This window comes from Dendrobium catenatum, unplaced genomic scaffold (genome assembly GCF_001605985.2).
Source record: "Dendrobium catenatum unplaced genomic scaffold, ASM160598v2 fragScaff_scaffold_1117, whole genome shotgun sequence".
In the NCBI taxonomy this organism is placed as follows: Eukaryota; Viridiplantae; Streptophyta; class Magnoliopsida; order Asparagales; family Orchidaceae; genus Dendrobium; species Dendrobium catenatum.
Genome location: NW_021319579.1, coordinates 3,414,532 through 3,434,167, shown reverse-complemented (window position 1 = coordinate 3,434,167; position 19,636 = coordinate 3,414,532). Strand labels below are relative to the sequence as shown.

The window sequence follows — 19,636 nt, the reverse complement described above, 5'->3', positions numbered from 1 at the left end:
TCGACGGCGCGAGGTCTTCAATAATTAAACCATCATACCCGGATCAAAGATCGACGACGTATGGTCTTCGACACCTGTTGAAATCATCTCTTTTTTTATATATATTTTATATAAATAATATCATTTTAATTATATTTATAACAATATATTATAATATAATATATAATAATTATATTATTATATATTACATATAATATAAGAGAGGGAGAGAGGGATCGGGTAGAGCTCGATCGAGCTAGGCCGGCCATGCACGAGAAAGGAGGGAGGGGGTTCGGACAGCCATTCAAGAGCCGAAGGAGTAACCTATGCAATCTCTACCTCTCCCGCAAAGCAGCGTAGCCGAACATCAACGACAGAAAGAGAGATGAAGGGCGAACCCTATACGCCTCTGTGAAGCAACGAAGTCGGGTGGCAATGGGGGGAAGCAAAGTGACGTCGAACGACAAGGAAGGAGCGGAAGGAGTGACGCGTGCAATCTTCTCAGCCTCTTGTGAAGCAACGAAGCCGAACAACAACGACGGAAGGAGAAGATGAACGGCGAACCCTAGACGCTTGTGCGAAGCAACGAAGTCGAACAACGACGAGGGAACCGAATGAGCGAGCGTAAGTCCTTTTTTGTTCTCTCCTTCTCCCTTTTATCGTGAAGTAACCGACTATTGTGCGAAGGGATACGCCGTTTTGGCGAGATGGGGCCGGCGTGGAGGTATGTCGATTGCTTTGATTTTTTTTTTTTTCTAAATTTTTTTATACAGTCAACAGACTCATTAAAAGGTTGTAAGAAGCTTTCATACGAGGTTATAGAAAACACAATTCAAGGAATATTTTTTTAGAGGAGGGTCAATAAATTGGGTTTGATCCATTCAAACCTCAAATCATCCAAAAAATTGGTCTGAGGGAAAGAGAGGTTTCCAAATGGATAGAATGAATGATGTCTTCCTTGGTTGTTGAGTGAACCAACCAAGAGAAGTTAGGATTTGGGTCCTATGCAAGTGTTGATGCTTATGATTGAGTTTGACTCAAACACATAACTAAAGGAACTAGTGCTGTAAACAAGTCGAGTCAAGCTTGAGTCAAAACAAACTTATGCTTGACTCGTCACTTGAAAAATAGCTTAAACTCGAGCTTGAGCATTTCTTCGAGCCCATGGAACAAGCTTAAACTTGGCTCGAGCGTTCCTTCTTAGGCTCAACCGCTCAAAAAGCTTGATTATACAGCTTGAGAGCTCAAAAGCTTGACTGCTTTACCATTGAAGTCGCAGTGTGAGTTTTTCTTCCTTGAAGGAAATCGTGGTGGGTGCAGTGGTGGGAGTTCTGCTTTGCCAAAGGAAGTTGCGGCAGGAACAGCTGAAGATGATTGGAAGAGATAAATGAAGAACATAAAAAAGTTGTGCGGAAATAGTGGGTTCCCATCTAAAAAAAAGAAGAAATAAATGTAGTTACTGCCGTCTAGTTACATCTCAAAATAAACATTATTATTATTTAAAGTGTACATATGCATTTATTACTGAAAAATGGCTGAAATTTTGAAAATTGTGCAACTCTTTTAAATGACAAATGCATATTTTAATTTAATATATAAAAATTAATAACTATTTTTAATATTTAATTTATTCAAACTGGCATGTGAGCCAACTAGTCGAGTTCAGTCAAACTCGAGCTCGAGTTTGAGTTCAAACTTAAGCTTGTGGCTAGATGAGCTTGACTCATGAGTTTGTTAGTGAGTCGAGTTCGAGCTAGCTCATGAGCCTGCTTGACTTATTTACACCCTTAAAAGGAAAATATGATTTGAACCTAAGGATTCTTGGCGATCTCTTGAACACTTTAGAGGTTACTTGAAAACCTCTAATGTGAATCCCAACAACACCAAACAAAGAGAATCTAGATAGGAAAAGATTCAAGTTGAGTTTGATTTAAATTGAATCAATATGACCTTGAGCTTTGTCTAAAGATAAGCCAACTCCAAGTGGATTCTAGAATTCATGGAATGAATTATTTAAAGCTTTAGGAAGCTTCAAAACAACATCCATGATAAGATAAAAACTCCTTTATTTCTTAAAACGTTATGAATTTGATAAAGATAGGACACACTCATGACTTAGGAAATTGAATGAGATCAATTTTGGCAGGATCTATTAATTTTAGAAGTACAAAGATGTTAATACAGCATTTCTTAGTAATTTTATTTAATTACTTGTGAAATTTCAAAGTAGTATAATTAATAAAATTATTCGTTTATATTTAACATTTCAAAAGCATGGCAAATGCCCTTCCAAACATCATGAAATCTTGCTCTTAGACTTTTGAAAGCCTATGGAATATTATACACGAATTTCATAATTTTTGGAATAGGATGTTGGGGGTGGGAAGTAATACACTGCAGGGAAACAAAAAAAAGATAGATAAAAGCAGTGAAAATAAAATAAACATCATGATTTAATGTGAAAAAACTCTAAATCGGGAAAAAATCACGGAGCAACACTACACAGAAATTTAATATGAAAATTTGGGAGAATTAGTATAGATCTCTTTTATCTCGTACTCTTGTATTGTTTCTCTTCTCTCTTCCATCATTCTTACACAAGAACAAACAAAGAGATTCGATACAAACCCCCAAGGGATGTCATCCTTAATGAAAAATGAGAAAGAAAACTGTCATCCCATCTCGTAGCGCTGCAATGTCAGTTTGAAGCGCTGCAACGCTCTAACTTTGTATTTCAGTCTGTCTAATAGCGTTGCACCGAATATTGAGCGTTGTGGCGCTCCGCCCTTTATTGATTTTGTAGAAAATTGTTCAGTGCCTAGGCGCTTGGGTACTCAACATTGAAGCGCTCGGGTATACCAAACCGGGACGCTTAGACACAAAACCAGTTAAGACCCGATTGATCAACACAATCAGATTCTACACAGTCTTCACAAAATTTAAATTTATTGATTTTAAACCAGGAAGTTTTTTGCTAGTAGAAAGTGAATTCATATATTTCTTTCTCATATGACCAAGCCTTCGATGCCAAAAATCTTCATCAATATTTGAATCTACAACTCCAATAGGATATGATCTTTTTTTTATAACATACAGGGTTCCTTCAATACTACCACGAGTTGTAACTATAGGTCCTTTTGTCACTTTCTATGAATCTCCTGTGAACGATGTTACATGGCTCAAGTTTTCAAGTTGACTCATAAAAACTAACTCCTCTTTAGACAAGGAACATGTCTAGCATCCTTGAGTCTCCAAGTTACTCATATGGCATTCTGATATCATCATGTCCCTGTCCAACAATGTTGCAGGGCTTGTTGTCTCCCATATACATTTTATCCAAATCACCTTGAGTGTAGTTTTTGAATGCCTTATTGTTAGGGCTTGCTTGAAATGAAACACCTGAATTTATAAATTAATATTCAGAATTATCCAGAGATAAAATAAGAGAATCTGACTGAAACTCTTTTGCATATACATTTGCAGAGTAATTTTTGTCCTGACATCAACCACTAGCCTTCTTTGGAACTATACAATCCTTTTTAAATAAACATTCTTTCCATAGCTCCAGTAAACAACTTCTCCTCTACTTGAAGTATACTTTCGTCTCTTGAATTTAAATCTTCTTCTACTTGAATTTCTCTCTAAACCCATTCCTATTGCTTCAACATTCAAAGTAGAATTTGAAGATTCACCGTTCAACCTCCTATAAACCTCTTCATTAAGCACTAACCCCATAATGTTCTCAAAGTTCAGCTTTGAATATTTTGAATAGTTACTCCCAACAGTAATAAGCCCACCCCAGCTTTCTAGCAATGAAGATAATTGCATAAACGCTTTCACCTCTTCATCAAACTTGATGTCAGTTGAACATATGACTCATCACAGTGTTCAGATTATTCAGGTGTTCTCCCATTAAAATGTTGTCCAACTAGGGGTGTAAACGAGTCGAGTCGAGTCGAGTTTATACCCTTATCGAGCTCGGCTCGTTACATGGAAAGCGAGCTCTAACTCGAGCTCTCGCGAGCCCATAATTGAGTCGAGCTCGAGCCGGCTCGGCTCACTTACACCCCTATGTCCAACATATTCATGTTGAATAACTTTTTCATCAAAAACACTTTGTTTGAGGCCAAAAACTTCTCATAGATCTTAGTTAGTGCAGCCATGAGATCGACTGTAGTCTTCTCATTTACAATATTGAATGCAACAAATGAGGAAATTGAAAGTTGTATCAAATCTAGGGTAGTCCGTTCAAGAACCTCCCACTCCTCCATAGCCATAAAATCCGACCTCTTAGTGACTCCTTTCAATGGTAAATATATCTTCTTTTGATACAGCAAATCTTCAATTTGCATCCTCCAGAATGCAAAGTTGAAAGTTCTAATCGTTGAATTTCTCAATCTTGTATCTTGTTTTGTTAGCTATTACTCCCACTCGAGCTGAAGAGCTCTGATACCAGTTGTTGGTGGTGGGAAGTAAAACACCGCAACGAAACAAACAAAAGAGGTAAAAACCAAAAAAATAAAAAAGAAAACTAGGACTTAACATGGAAAACCCTGAAACTGAGAAAAAACTATGGAGCAACACCACACCAAGAAATCCACATTAAAAAAATTGGGAGAATTAGTACAAATCTCTTCTCTTGAACTCTCTCCTTGATTCTCTTCTCTCTTCCACTATTCTTACACAAGATTAAACAAAGATGTCTGATACAAACCACCAAGGGATGCAACCCTTAATGAAAAATAAGAAGAAAAAAATTTTCAGCCAGTCTCACAATGTTGCAGTACTAGTTTGGAGCGCGCCTATGTCATTTAGTCCGTTTGACAGTGCTGCAACATCGAATATAGAGCTCTATGGTGTTCCACCCTTTGTTGTTTTTGCAAAAAATTGTCCAATGCCTAGTTGCTCGAGTACACAACATTGATGCGCTCAGACATACAACATCGGGGCGCTAAGACATAAAATTGGGGCGCTCGCACATACAACACTTGGTAACACCCGATTGATCAACACAATCAGATTCCACACAGAACTAACATAAACTATTTTAATAATTTTCTAAATAACTTAGAAAAGACCAAATTCTACTAAATAGAAACATGCCTTATTCTTAGATTAATTTTGTTATAATCTAGATTTTGATAGGAATCAAATGCAATTTGTCTGGATTTAAACAAGGTGCATAGCCACTTGATTGAAATTGAATGGCTATATGAACCTAGGGTTTAACACAGGTGAATGAATACATCTACCATGAATGCAAATTTCATGCATGGGTGAATATTTGAACTGCATATGATAACCCAATGCTTTTTCACTCTCTTAGGTTCTAAAACAAGAGCCATCTATTGGAAGTCATTGGATTTTCATTCATATTGCATACAAGTAGAAGACAGCAGAGTTATAGGTTAAACAACATCATCATGGATATTGGACCTAGAGTTGAAGGGTATCGTCACATACACAATCATGTGAGATTTCTTAAGTTTTTTCACTGAAGCAATGTTCAGTGGTCGATGACTATAGTACTTTCATCTAGTAGAGACGAAAGCTGTTGAAACGAAAAATGTTGTTGTTCAGATTGTTTTGGATGTCATCACCACCATCAATTCACCGAAGTTGATGAATGAGGAAGATAAAGAGGTCCTAGTGGATATACTCAGCTAGGGCTGAGATAAGCTCCTTTGTTCGGCAAAAAGAAGAGCTCCTCTTTGATTTTGGAAACTACCGCAGGTGAAGAAGGAACTAGGGCTTTAGTTGAGAAGAGAAAAAATGGGAGGAACACTATTGGGAATACCTTCTCCACTCATAAATCCTTAAACTAATGAATTGTTGCTTATGCTACTTTCACCCCTTTGAAAATCACCATCCCTTTTGGCCTCTCCCAATCTCTTGGGTTTCTCAAATCGGAAGGCCAAAAATCAAAACTTCAAAAGTAAAAAACTCTCCTTCCTTTTTCTCCCAGCCAAATACCTCTCCACTCTGTCAATCAATCCAGCTTGTGACTTCAAGTGCCAGGAACAAAATGATATGTGATTGTGCCCCTATGTCATTTCAGATTGACGGCTGAGATATGCTCCTCATTGCCCCTGATAATTTGCGATCAACGTCTGCATTAGGAGATATTGTGAAAGAGGTAAACAAGGTGTATGAGGGCCTGAGGTCTGCTACTTTTTCTTTCGTTTGCATCTTCAGTTGTGGATTGACCCTAGGGTTTGATTTGGAAATGCCTTACAAGGCCATGATAAGGCTTGAACTGAACGAGCTAAGTAAAGCCGTTTTGGGTTTAATTTGAGTCGGATTTAGCCGTTTTGGGGCTACATTGAATGAATCAATCTAAACAATTTGAATCGATTGGCTTGATTTAATTAAATTAAGTCAGCTTGAGTCAAAATTTGAGTTGAAATTAAATTCAATTAACTCGATGCATAAATTGGGTTAAGATAATGTAGTCCGTTATTTGCAAAAAATAATTGGATAGAAATCCATGTATGGCTCCTAAGTATAGAATTTCTGGAAATTAAACCTTTCCATTAATCAAAACTTCACAAATATCAGACATTGCAGTTTAGAGAAAATCCATGTGTTAGCACTTAGCAACCTTGCTCTCAAATCTTGACTCAGTGAACAGCATCGAAGGCTTTCAATAACCGTACAAGAAAACTACATTTAGAATATGAATAAAATTTTGTGATTGTGAGATACTTAGAAATAAATGCGAATAGTGCCATTTGCACATAATGTAGCACGCTTCACTGGAATATTAATGGAAAAAAAGTTTGTCCATGGTCTTTACATGCACATATGATGAAGTGTGGTGCAGACTGCAGAGTTTTACTTAAGCGGGCGGTTCTACGAAGTTGATGTTGCAAATAAATATTCTCTGCTTATTGGCTAATTTGCATTTGTTTCCACAGGTGATGTCCCAGCAGTTGTTGCCAAGGGTGGTTTTTCCGGACTTTTCCCTGATTCCAGTGATTATGCCTACAAGTTTACTAAAATAACTGGTTCTCCAGATACAATATCTTGGTGCGATGTTCAATTGACAAAGGATGGTATCGGTTTGTGTCTACCTAATATTAAATTGGATAACTGTACAAACATTTCACAATACTTTCCTGATGGGAAGAAAAGTTACGTTATCAATGGTGTGCCAACAATGGGATGGTTTTCTGTGGATTATGATGCTCGTAGCTTATCAAATATCTCTGGTAAGTAACCCTAGCACTTCCATAAGTCTGTTTTGTTTGAATATAATCGGCAATTAAGCTGCCAATGAAAACAATGTCTTGCAATGATGATGAAATTCTTATTTTACTTGTACGGAATGAATGAACTTCAATTTACTTGTCAACCCTGACTATTTCTCATGTGCATTGTGACTGGACCGGTGAGAAAGGGAAATGGAAAGCCTGCAATTCTTGATTGGGTATTGCAATGAAAAACAGCACTTGTATAAAATATTTTTCTAATATGAGAGAAGAAAAAAAGGGATGAAAGTTAGCACACTTTCAATTTAGGAATTAAATGATGCTTACATTGTTGGAGCTATTTTGTTACTTGAGCCATAAATGGTGTTTGCCCATATGTTAGTTTATTATTAGGATATTTATTTTTCAAAATCTTAAGGCCTAACAATAATAACTATGCAATCTTCTTTCCAAAAATCTAACTAAACTAGATGCTGATAACATTTATTTGCTCATCTCAATATGTATGACTTGCATGTTTGATCTATAGGCTTGCATATCTTTGTCAGATAAAACTCAAAGATTTGCCCCTTAACCTTAGCTGTTTCCTTCTTTTTTAATTTTGCAATCTCCTCCAAAGATTTCTCAATTATTAATATTATCTTATATTTATATATCATACACTAAGTTCTTTGTTTGAGTATTTTTTGCTAACATCCATAATTAATTATGATTATCATCATTAGCCGCATCCCAACTATTTGGGTTCTAGTTTATGAATCCTCATTTTTAGCCTATTATTCAAGTTCATATAACATCATCGATCTAATTATAATTTTATAAAATTTATTTTCAAATATCCGTGTTATCCTCTTTTAGCATAAAATTCCAAAGATGTTATCCTTTTAATCATCCAATATTAACTTTAGAAGTTATATCATTAACTATGTTTTCATTCTTGTGTATAACAAATCCAAAATATTTAAATCTATCATATTTGTTTTTTATTTATACTTTGATTCATACTTTCTAATTTTGTCCTGCATCTAGCTACATGAATTCTTTTTATCCATTGCGTCCTGTTAAGAGTCAAATTCTCATTTAAATCTTAGAAAGAACGGTCATTTCTAATATTTCCTAATCAAGTCTTTTTAGGTAGAGGTAGACCTAAAAAGAATTGGTTAGAATATATTAGAAATGACATTTCTTTATTAGAAATGGCATTTCTTTATCGGCGTATTAGTAAAATCGAAGTTAGAGAGACTTTAAAAAAAAATGAAGTGTGGAAAAGCTGTTGGATATGATGATATTCCAATAAAGATGTGAAAATGCTTAGGAGATGAACGAATTTCTTGGCTTACTAAACTTTTTAATATTATTTTGAAGACTAAAAATATGCCAGATGAGTGTAAAATGAGTTTGTTGATTCCTATTTTTAAGAATAAAGGTGATGCGCAAGATTGTGCGAATTATAAAGGAATAAAGTTAATGTGTCATACTTTAAAACTATGGGAGAGAGTTATGGAGCATATGTTGCGGCGTGATACTAATGTTTCTCAAAATCAATTTGGATTCATGTCGAGTAGGTTTGCTATGGAAGCTCTACATTTATTGAGAGGTTTGATGGAAAAATATAGAGAGAATAAGGGTGATCTACATATGATATTTATTGATTTAGAGAAAGTATAAAAATATATTTCGAAGAGAAGTGCTATGAAGAGTTCTAGAAAAGAAGGGGGTTAATAATGCTTATATTTAAGTCATTAAGGATATATGCAGGAGTTGTTACTTGTGTTCAAACACGAGGTGGGTTGAGCAAGTATTTTCCTATTTATGTTGGATTTCATAAAGTATTAGCCTTAAGCCCATATCTTTTTCTTTAGTCATGGGTGTTCTCACTAGACATCTGCAAGAGGTTGTACCTTCTTGTATGCTTTTTGCTGATGATCTTCTTCTTGTTGATGAGACTAAAGAGGGAGTTGAAGGTAAATTTGAAGTATGTAGGTCTCTAAAGGTTTTCGTTTGAATTGATCTAAAACTGAATATATGGAGTGTAATTTTAGTAGTAGTAGATCTAGTGGGGGGATTGTGACTTTGGATTAATAAGAGTACACATTTTAGATATCTTCGATCTATTGTTCTGAGTGATGGTGAAATATATGGGGATATTATTAGCATAATTCAAGTTGGATGTTTGAAGTGGAGGAATGTATCGGGCTTGTTGTGTGATAGAAAAGTCCCTCTCAAACTTAAGGAAAAATTCTATAAGATTGTGGTGAGACATGCAATGCTTTATGGTGCAGAATGTTGGCCATTAAAAGAGAAGCATAATATTAAGTTAAGTGTTGCAAAGAATAGGATGCTTATGTGGATGAGTGACTTTACTCTTAAAGACAAGATACAAAATGAGTATATGCATGAATAGGTTGGAGTAGCTCTTGAAAAAGATAAGATTAGAGAGAGTCGCCTTAGATGGTTTGGCCACAAAAAACAACGGCCTTCTGATGACCCTGCTAGGAAAGTAGATTTATTAGATTTAACTTATGCTATGAAAGGTAGAGTCAGACCTAAAAAGATTTGGTTTGAAAATATTAGAAATGACATTTCTTTATTAGATTTAAATGAAAATTTAACTCTTAACATGGCACAATAGAGAAAAAATGATTCATGTAGTCGACCCCACAGTGGGATAAAGGCTTGATGTTGTAGTTGTTGTTTTTAACCTATCTTTATTACATTTAAATAAAAAATTGACTCTTAACAAAATACAATGGAGAAAAAAGATTCATGTAGCCGGTCCCACATAGTGGGATAAAGGCTTGATGTTATTGTTGTTGTTGTTGTTGTTATATTTATTTGTGATTTTATGTCTTACTAATATTGAATTATATTTATTAATGACCCACCCACTAAAATTATATATCATATATTCAATCTTTATTATATTAATTCTAAATACATTATCGTCTAAATAATCTTCGTCAATATTCTAATTGCTTACTTATTTTCATCATGCTTCATAAATTAGAATTAAATTATTAAAAAAAAATTACTCCCAGGCACTTCACTAATATAAAAGTGCCTTGGACTATATCATATATTCATTTCTTGCTTCTATACTTATCTTTAGAACTAATATAAAAGGCATGGACTCAATATTGATCTTTAATTAAACCTTCTATAATTAAAACTCTTCTAACACTCCACAATTATTTTTAATTCCAGTTAATTCTCCATAATACATTTATTTGATAATGTGAATTTACCTTTAGATCACACCATTATGCATTTATACACCAAAATCAATTCTTGTTGTACTCAATTATGTCTTTTCATGATCAAATAAAAACAATAAAAATCATATGAATATCATTTCTTGCTTCTATACTTGTCTATTTATTATTTTAGAAAAAATCACTTCTATAGTCAATCTTCTTGACATGAAACCAATTGAACAACAAAAAGGAGTCTCGATGGTCTTCATAGTTAATCTTCTTTCTCACTTGCTTCCAAATGTGAGCTCACTCAACGTCGCTTGAAATTCAGTTGGATCTTGGCTGACGGGTGACTAAGAAGTAGTGTGGAGGGGAACTTCCTATATAAGAGGGCGAGCATAAATCACCAACTTAGTTTGGGGCACAATTTAGGTGGAACTCGTCAAAGGCTTCATTTTCTTTGCGTTCCTCTTCTTTTCTATCTCTTAACTAAGAAAGCCTGTGCCAAGGGACTCCTGCACAAAGGGCTTGCGGGGTAAGTTTACATGAATCAAAAAGAAAAAGAAAAAAAACTAAAAAAGATTCACAAGTCAAAGAGGTGAGCTGCTTACTATAGCATATGTTATACATAGCTCTTAGATTCACATGCTCATGAACGAGGACCCTTCCGTTTAAGATATCAAAGGCTCGAGACTAATTGAGCTCGAGGACGATAGTCTTGTCTTTGATGAAGAATGGGGTGGGTGGGAACCACCCAACCAATTTGTGACTTCGCAAGTATAAACTTTGATTTTTGATCTCTCACCTTATTCGCCACAACACTCATCCTCATATGAATAATTGAATAAAGGATAATTGAATGCTTCCATCCTTAAATGCCTTAACTACGAAGATATTGGCGGAACAAGATGAGACTCACTTAATCTTGTCTTGTCACAAATTAGAGAAGAATATCATCACATTCGTTATTTGGTTCAACATGATCTGCACTTGCACGAGCCCATAAAAGTTTTGGATCTTAATGAGTCATGGGGAAAGAGGAAACCACAAGACAAGTTTTATTTGTTCAAAAGAGAAGCATGTCTCATCTTTATACAACTTGTTAAGGCGATCGTCCTTCGTGGAACTTGAACTATCATATTAGAGTCTTTATAGCAATATTCATCACCTCAATCACCAAGGAGACTTGGTAGTACTCGAGCTCATTGAAAGTCTTGTGACATCTCCTAATAGCCATCATCTCGTAAGGGAATGTAGGTGCCAGTGAAAGGAAGGATAATGCATTGAAAGAATGTCATTAAAAAAATGATGAGAAGGTGACCTATCCAAAGGGTGAGACATATTTATAATAAAATTAGAGGTTCTAAATTCTAATTTTGAGACCCGAGTCACATCCATCATTGATGAACCAATTCTCGTCTCTCTCTCAAATCATTACAAAAAATTCCTCTCACTCTCGACAAAATTTCGCCCTCGAATAGAAATAGAAGAGCCGCTCTTAGATAATGAGGTAAAGATTTGTCATAACTGAACAACGAAGAGTCACCATAGATGAAATATGAAAAGCAAAGTAAATACCAAAAAATGTAAGCCGCAAGCACAAATAAATAGTACATGAAATATAGAATATTGTATTGCTTTTAGAAGTTTTATTACATTTTGGTAAGTTTCTCTTGCTCCCTGGGATTGACTTATATAGATGGTCCAAAAGGACATCAAATGGTGCTTTTCTACTAAATGGTGAATGATGAAGTCACCTTCTGCAAGAAACTTGTTGGACTACGACAACTCCAAAAGTGTTGCTAACATCTTAACTCTCAGGCTCGGTACCTCCTTGTACAACACAATAGCCTCATACTTGCAAAGCTCACCTTCTCCAGGGCCTCTATCCTCCTCCCTTCCTCAAACTCAACAATGACACATGCAAGCTACTACTCTAAGGCCCGCAACATTTGCTCAAAGCAACGCTTGCTGGAGCCTTTCCCTAAGGGGTAGTAGCCAAAACTAACTTATGGGAAAGCAGATATTCGTCATAGTGGAGCTTGCCATTGGAGTATTAGATCATGGATGTTCTTATTCTCGACAAGTTCATCCAGTGGACTCACCTCAACTAGCCTTCATCATAAGGGGCACTGGGCTCAAGAGGATTCGATCCACTCAGCTGTTTTCCTTAGCCAAGGCCTTCGCCTTTTGTGGATTTCCCAATCCAAGCTACAGAAGGCCCACACCTATGGAGCGTACGGTCATGATTCCGTTCACTATTTTTTGTCTCTTACTCATAATCACATATGTCCAGGAGACTCACCTTCACAGGCTTGCCGGACCTGAAGGCTCACCCAAGGCAATTGACCCCCGAGACTTTCCCCAAGGTACTTGTTAGTGGTTTTTCCAAGTCATGTAAGAGACAAAGGGCCACATGTACACCTTTCAGCCTAACCCATATGTTTGCGTTAGTCTATACTTGTCATTTCATGTATTATTCTTTCTATTTTATTAGGGGTAGCCTTTCCTACAATCATTTGAATCCTATAAATAAGTGGTTAAGAGGCATATTTAAGATTTTATGTTATTTTGCTATTCACGGAGTTCTCTTGCTTTCTCATATACTCTCCCTACTAATTGATTATCTCACCCTATTCTCTTGCTCTGACTAGCCAAATTTATTAGTAAGGTCAGATGCCACCCATGAACAAATAAGGTCAAATGCCATCCATGGACAAATAAGGTCAGATGTCACCCATGGACAATTTTAGATCCAACACTCATTTATTTATTTCTCAAGGTAGCATTTTATCTTTCTTTGATTTCTTCATTTTTAACTTGATTATATAATCTTCAATTTTAATGCATCTAATGTGATCAATGTTTGTAGACCCTTTATCTTTGGCCTTAAATGTTCTATATGTGTCCATATCTTCTTCTTTAGTGCCAAGCCATTAGATAAATCATCAAAAGTTATAGCTTTTGCTTGAGTCATTATGCTTTTTTGAAGTCTTGTAGCTTTTTATAATAATTGTAAGCCTTAGTAGTATTCAATTTTTATTATGTTTTAAAAGCGCATTTTTTTAGGCAAATAATCCTTTGTGTGTGGGCATACATCTTCTCTGTATATGTTGAGCCTTTTTTTAACCCTATTTTGATAGAAAATATTTTGGTCAATTGGCAGTATTAAATTTTTTTTCCGCGCCAGCATAACTTTATTTACTAACTTAAAAATACTTTTGACATAGACCTTTGGACATCCTATCATCAAAATCTCCTTGTTAGTTCAATTGTTTGATGCCTTCATATATTTTGTAAATTTGATTTCTTTCTTTTAAGTTTTAGAGAAGTAAATTTAGTGTCTGTAGTCATTTTTCTTTCAACTTGAGTAATAAATGTTGTCTATGTGTGTTAACATCTATAAAAGTATAAATGATTTTAAGTTTTCACTCTCTTCTCAAGTTTCTTTAAAAATTGCAGTGATTCAAGGAATTCTATCCCGATCTGATAGATTTGACGGTCTCTCATTCCCTATCCTTGCTCCTCAAGATGTGGATGGTTTAGTTAAGCCAAGTGCTCTTTGGTTGAATGTACAGGTACACCAACCCCATTTAAGTATTTTATTTCGTATGCTTGGATGTTCTCCTTCTTTGTGAACCAAAGTACCAACTACTAATCTACATTTTTTCTTATTATGCAGCATGATACCTTCTACAGGGAGCACAACTTGAGTATGAGGAATTATATTCTTTCTCTGTCAAAAAGTGTTCAAGTGAGCTACATTTCATCACCAGAAGTTGCATTTCTTAGCAGCATAGCATCTCGATTTAAGAGAACTAAGACGAAGCTTTTCTTTCGCCTTCTTGAGGAGGACATTCATGAACCCTCTACAAACCAAACATATGGTTCTCTTTTAAAAAATTTGACATTCATTAGAACATTTTCCTCTGGGATTCTTATTCCCAAGCAATACATTTGGCCTGTGACATCTGATCTTTACTTGCAACCTCATTCATCCATTGTTTCTGATGCACACAAGGAAGGGCTTGAGGTTTATGCTTCCAACTTCGCTAATGATGCACTCTTGAGCTATAATTACAGCTATGATCCGTTAGCTGAGGTTCTTTCATTTGTTGACAATGGGGACTTCTCTGTGGATGGTGTGCTCACTGACTTCCCCGTTACTGCTTCCGCAGCCATAGGTAATGTTTTCTTGTTCAGCTTTGGCCAATTTTTTATTTTTATTAATTAAAAGTTAAATCCCAGCTGTATTGTTTATGATGTAATGAAAATTTTTAGTTCATATTTAACATAAAAAAGTTGACTTTAAATATTTGGGATAAGAAGAGGCAGCTGCTGTTGATGAATATAATATTAAAATTGTGTATACAGTACATGGCGGCTGCTAATGATGATAAAATATAAAAATGGTGTATACTGTACATGATTCTCTTGTCAATGCTTCATTTGAGGAAAATTTCAAGCATACTTTCTTGCCTCTATGTTGATGATAGGTTTATTTGATTTAAGTCCATTGCCTCTAGTTCACAACTATGTCAACCTCCTTTGCCCCATCCATGTCCTTCTAGTTCATTTGTAACATCATCACCTTCATCATTTTTAGGCTTCGTTTGGGACGGCTTTCTTATTGTTTCTTAAAACAACTTTCTAGTAGAAAAATTAAATTTTTTGCACTAAAAAGCTGCTTTAAGAAGCAGTAAGAAAATCGTCCCAAACGAAACCTTAGCCTTATAGTAATTATGGTCAGTTTTATGAATCCTCTTTATCCATTCTTTTCTACAAAGTATTGCATGAGTTCATATGCAAGTTTGACATGCAAGTCATAAAAAGTTACATGTTTTCATATTTTGTTCCATTTCCTAGAGGTTTACAATTCATTAATTTAGTGATGTATATGGCATTTATTGCAGGTTGTTATTCTCATTTAAGCAAAAATAACTCCGGTCTTGGTAAGCTTACACTTACCCCTTATCATTAATGTTGAAGTTTTGAACATGATTGCATACAAAAGAGGAGCCCTGTTACCCATACCCTAGCGAGTATCCCCGAGGTACTTGAACCTCGAGGAAAACAACGCTACTGGGGGAAGCTCATTAAGAAATTAATGGTATGGGTACGCTCTTTGGGGTCTTCATGGATGAATCTTTTTGACAAAGTTTCATATACTTCTTGACACTTTGAACTGATTTTTCTTGTTTTCATTTCTCTAGGAAATCCTGTTGTCATATCTCACAATGGAGCTAGTGGTGTTTATCCTGATTGTACTGATTTGGCTTATCAGCAGGCTTTTGAAGATGGTGCAGATTTCATTGATTGTCCTGTTCAACTGACACAAGATGGAATTCCAATTTGTATGAGTTCTATCAATCTTATGGACGTTACTAATGCAGTAACTTCCAAATTGCAATCTCGTACTTCTGTTGTTCCAGCTATTCAGAACGCTCCTGGAATTTTTACATTCAACCTTACCTGGGAAGAAATAAAAAAAAAACTGAAGCGTAAGTGGAACTTTTCTTGTTTACTTCTCATAGAAAAAGAAGGGAAATACTAACTTAAGTGTTGCAGAGATAAGGATGCTTAGGTGGATGAGTGGCTTTACCCTTAGAGATAGGATACGAAATGAGCATATACGTGAAAAGGTTGGAGTAGCTCCAATGGAAGATAAGATTAGAGAGAGTCTCCTTAGATGGTTTGGTCACATTAAACGGAGGCCTTCTGATGACCCGGTTAGGAAAGTAGAGGTATTAGATTTGACTTATGTTAAGAAAGGTAGAGGTAGACCTAAAAAGACTTGGTTAGAAAATATTAGAAATGATATTTCTTTATTAGATTTAAATGAGAATTTGATTTTTAACAGGACACAATGGCGAAAAAGGATTCATGTAGCCGACCCTACGTAGTGGGACAAAGGCTTGATGTTGTTGATATTGTTGTATTAGTTATTACTGACATAAACAAGTAGTATCGAGAAGAAATTTTTTGCCTAACACTATTTCTTGGATCTAGCCTAGTGACGGTTAGCTGCTTTCACTTCTGGGCGCCATTTTAGATGTTTTTTTCTTTGAGAATACTGTGATAGGCTCAATATTGAGTAATATTCTTTGCAATAATCCCATCTTTGTTGGTTGCAGCTGCAATATCAAACCCAGAATTGTCGTACAGATTATCACGAAATCCACGGAATAAAAATTCTGGAAGTTTCATGAAGCTATCTGACTTTTTGACGTTTGCAAAGAGCAAGTCACTAGCTGGAATCTTGATAGAAGTTGAGGTGAGAACTTTCTTCTTATATATTTCTAAGCGGTTTTAGAGGAGTAGCACTGGAGACATTATTCTGTGCAGACACCGGACACAATTTACCGTTCAGAGGTGAATCAGGTGCATCCACATCATCCAGTACTGAGCCGTGGTACCGAGTAGGGGGTGATGTGGTGCATTTTCATTGGGCTCTGGATGACGTTCGGCGTCCGCACAGAATAATTCATCGTATAATTCCAGGGCTGTTCTTGTAGTACTACCATCAAACGTTCAAATTCTCACTGCTTTCATATAGTTATTAAATCCTTATTTTCTGTTATTTCAGAATGCAGCCTTTTACGCTGAGGACATAGGCTACAGTGTAACCGATGCAGTTATCGACGCCTTGAAAGATTCAGGATACAACAATCAAACTACTAAGCAGGTTATGATTCAGTCCACAAACAGTTCTGTTCTGATCAAATTCAAGCAGCAGACAAATTACACTCTCGTATACAAGCTCGATGAATCTATCAGTGATGTAGATAAATCATCATTGTCAGATATTAAACTCTTTGCTTCTGCTGTTGCAATCAGCAAGCAATCTGTATATCCTTCAAGCCTGCTATTCGTTACAGACCAGACTGAACTGGTCAAGACATTACAGTCTGCTGGCCTCGCCGTCTATGTATATTTATTCAGAAATGAATACGTTTATCAGCCATGGGACTTCTTTTCAGATCCAAATGTTGAGATAAACTCCTATGTCCAGTTGATTGGGATTGATGGTATCATCACCGACTATCCAGGAACTGCCACAAGATACAGGAGTATGTAGTTCCATTTTTCCCTAGCTTATTACACATTTGGTAGTGCAATATGATGCACAGACACGGACACGGCAACACGGACACGCGACATGTCAATTATTGAAAATATAGGACACGGACACGGGTTGGACACAATATTATAGTTTTTATATTTTAAAAATTGTGTATTAAAATTAAATAAGTATAATTTTAAAAATAATTTAGAAAAAATAATTCATTTAACTAGAATTTGTGTTTAAAATGATTAATATTAAGATGTCGAGAGTCGGGCGTCGATGTCGTTTATCAGTCATTGAGAGAGGAGATGAAACTACCTTCACAGGAAAAAAGAAATGAAAATGAGAATATTCGATGAATGGGGTATTAAGTGCGGGCAATTGATTTGGTGTTGTGAATAGGAAATAAGAAATTTAATTTTTATATTTTAAATAAGTAAAACTTTTAAATACAAGAAATTATATTTAAAAATTTCATAAAATATTTAAGACACGCTTGTCCAATTTGTATTTAATATTTTTTTAATCGGACACATTTTCAACGTGTTTGACACGTGTTAGTGTTGGACGCGTGTCGTGTCGGATAGTGTCAGGCACTGCACGTCTTTTTCAGGAGAAGTGTCGGTGCATCATAGGTAGTGCATAAGTTAACTTTATTTAACACATATATCATATATGACTACTTGTCATACTACTTATTCTTTTATGCCCCATTCCTGTTTTTCAGGGAACTCCTGCTTAAAGCTTGGTGATAACCAGCCCAACTACGCAAAGCCTGTCAAAGGTGGTCAGCTGCTGGGATTGGTTGCCACTTTGCCGCCGGCCTTGGCCCCGATGCCAATCCTTGATTCTGCAGATGTTACAGAGCCTCCGCTCCCCGCTGTCTCCGTACGGCCTTCATCGAACGGCGGCATTGCTTTGCCACCGGCGGCTCCATCAGGGGCATCACAGAGTTTAATTAACTATGGCTTACTCTTTTTTGCCATGCTTCTAGTAAATGTCCTATGTTAAGATGGCAATACTCAGCGTTCAAACTTTCTGGAAAGCTGCTTTTAGTAAGTGATTAACTGGTTTTGGTTTTGTGTTGTCATCTAATGATTCTTTTTCTGCTTCTAACATCATCTGTGACTGGTCAGTGGTGTTCATTCTCTCCCCATTTTGACACCTTTTAAACCTTCTATAGTGTAGTAGTTACCATTGGTTGTGTTTTTAGCCTGCAATTGTTGTTGAATATGGATGACGGTTTCAGATGATGAGATTTTTTATTGGCTTTGTATTCATATGGAAAATAAGTTGATTGATTTTCCATCTTAGGCTTCGTTGGGAACGGCTTTTTTATTGCTTCTTGAAGCAATTTTTTAGTATAAAAATTAAAATTTTTGTACTAGAAAGCTGCTTCAAGAAGCAGTAAAAAAGCCGTCCTGTTTCCATACAACGTAAAGCTTAAAGCTTTTTTGGTTTGTTTTTGCGTTCTGAAAAGTATTAAGCTGAAAGTAAGGTTTTCTTGGATGGATTTATTTTTTATTTTTTAGGGTGTTTTTGGATGTATTAGGTATGTGATTATATTACTTCTCTTTTTTTTTTTTCCTTGGACTATACATCTTTATTAATAGGCTGTTTCTTTTGTAAAGACAATTTCCTTTCTCTAATATAGCATTAGGGAAGAAGATTAAGGGATATGTTTGGGGCAGTGTTTTTGCTGCTTTACTTTTCAAACAGCAATTATAATTTTATTTGGTTATTATTATTTTTCTAATTTTCTTATTATCTTTTAGAAATTTGTGTTTAAATGCTATTTTCTTGCAATTACAATTGTTAAGTTATTTTTTTTCACATTAACTTTACACAACTCTCTTTGACCTATTGGTTGAGAGCTTAGGCTTCCAACTAAGAGGTCCAAGGTTCGAGTCCATGTGTATGCGTTGTGTGTGTGAGTTTGCCTTAAATGGCCTAAATGTCCAAAAAAAAAAAAAAAACTTTCTAAAAAGTTGTAGCTGTGCTCAAGAAACCCTAAATTTGGGCTGGCTATAAAGTGCTTTGTTGTTTCTGATTCTTATTTTTTTAAGGCTTTGTTTATGACAACTATCTCATTGTTTTATGAAGCAGTTCTTTAATATATATGTATTTAAAAAAAAGTACTAAAAAGCTGCGTTAGAAAGCAGTAAAAAAGCTGTTGCTATATGAAT

General features: G+C 35.6%; 1 protein-coding gene across 1 annotated transcript in view; it reads left to right on the top strand.

The window, feature by feature from the left end:
* Positions 1-18,703, top strand: part of LOC110103242 (glycerophosphodiester phosphodiesterase GDPDL4) — a 36,824-nt gene extending 18,121 nt beyond the window's left edge. The window contains exons 2-9 of the mRNA XM_020831870.2: positions 6,897-7,190; positions 13,847-13,962; positions 14,067-14,568; positions 15,298-15,336; positions 15,598-15,885; positions 16,519-16,658; positions 16,971-17,454; positions 18,178-18,703. Of these exons, the coding sequence (XP_020687529.1) occupies positions 6,897-7,190; positions 13,847-13,962; positions 14,067-14,568; positions 15,298-15,336; positions 15,598-15,885; positions 16,519-16,658; positions 16,971-17,454; positions 18,178-18,461 (2,147 nt within the window). The 3' untranslated portion in view covers positions 18,462-18,703. The remainder of the gene's footprint in view (positions 1-6,896; positions 7,191-13,846; positions 13,963-14,066; positions 14,569-15,297; positions 15,337-15,597; positions 15,886-16,518; positions 16,659-16,970; positions 17,455-18,177) is intronic.
* Positions 18,704-19,636: the final 933 nt, after the last annotated feature.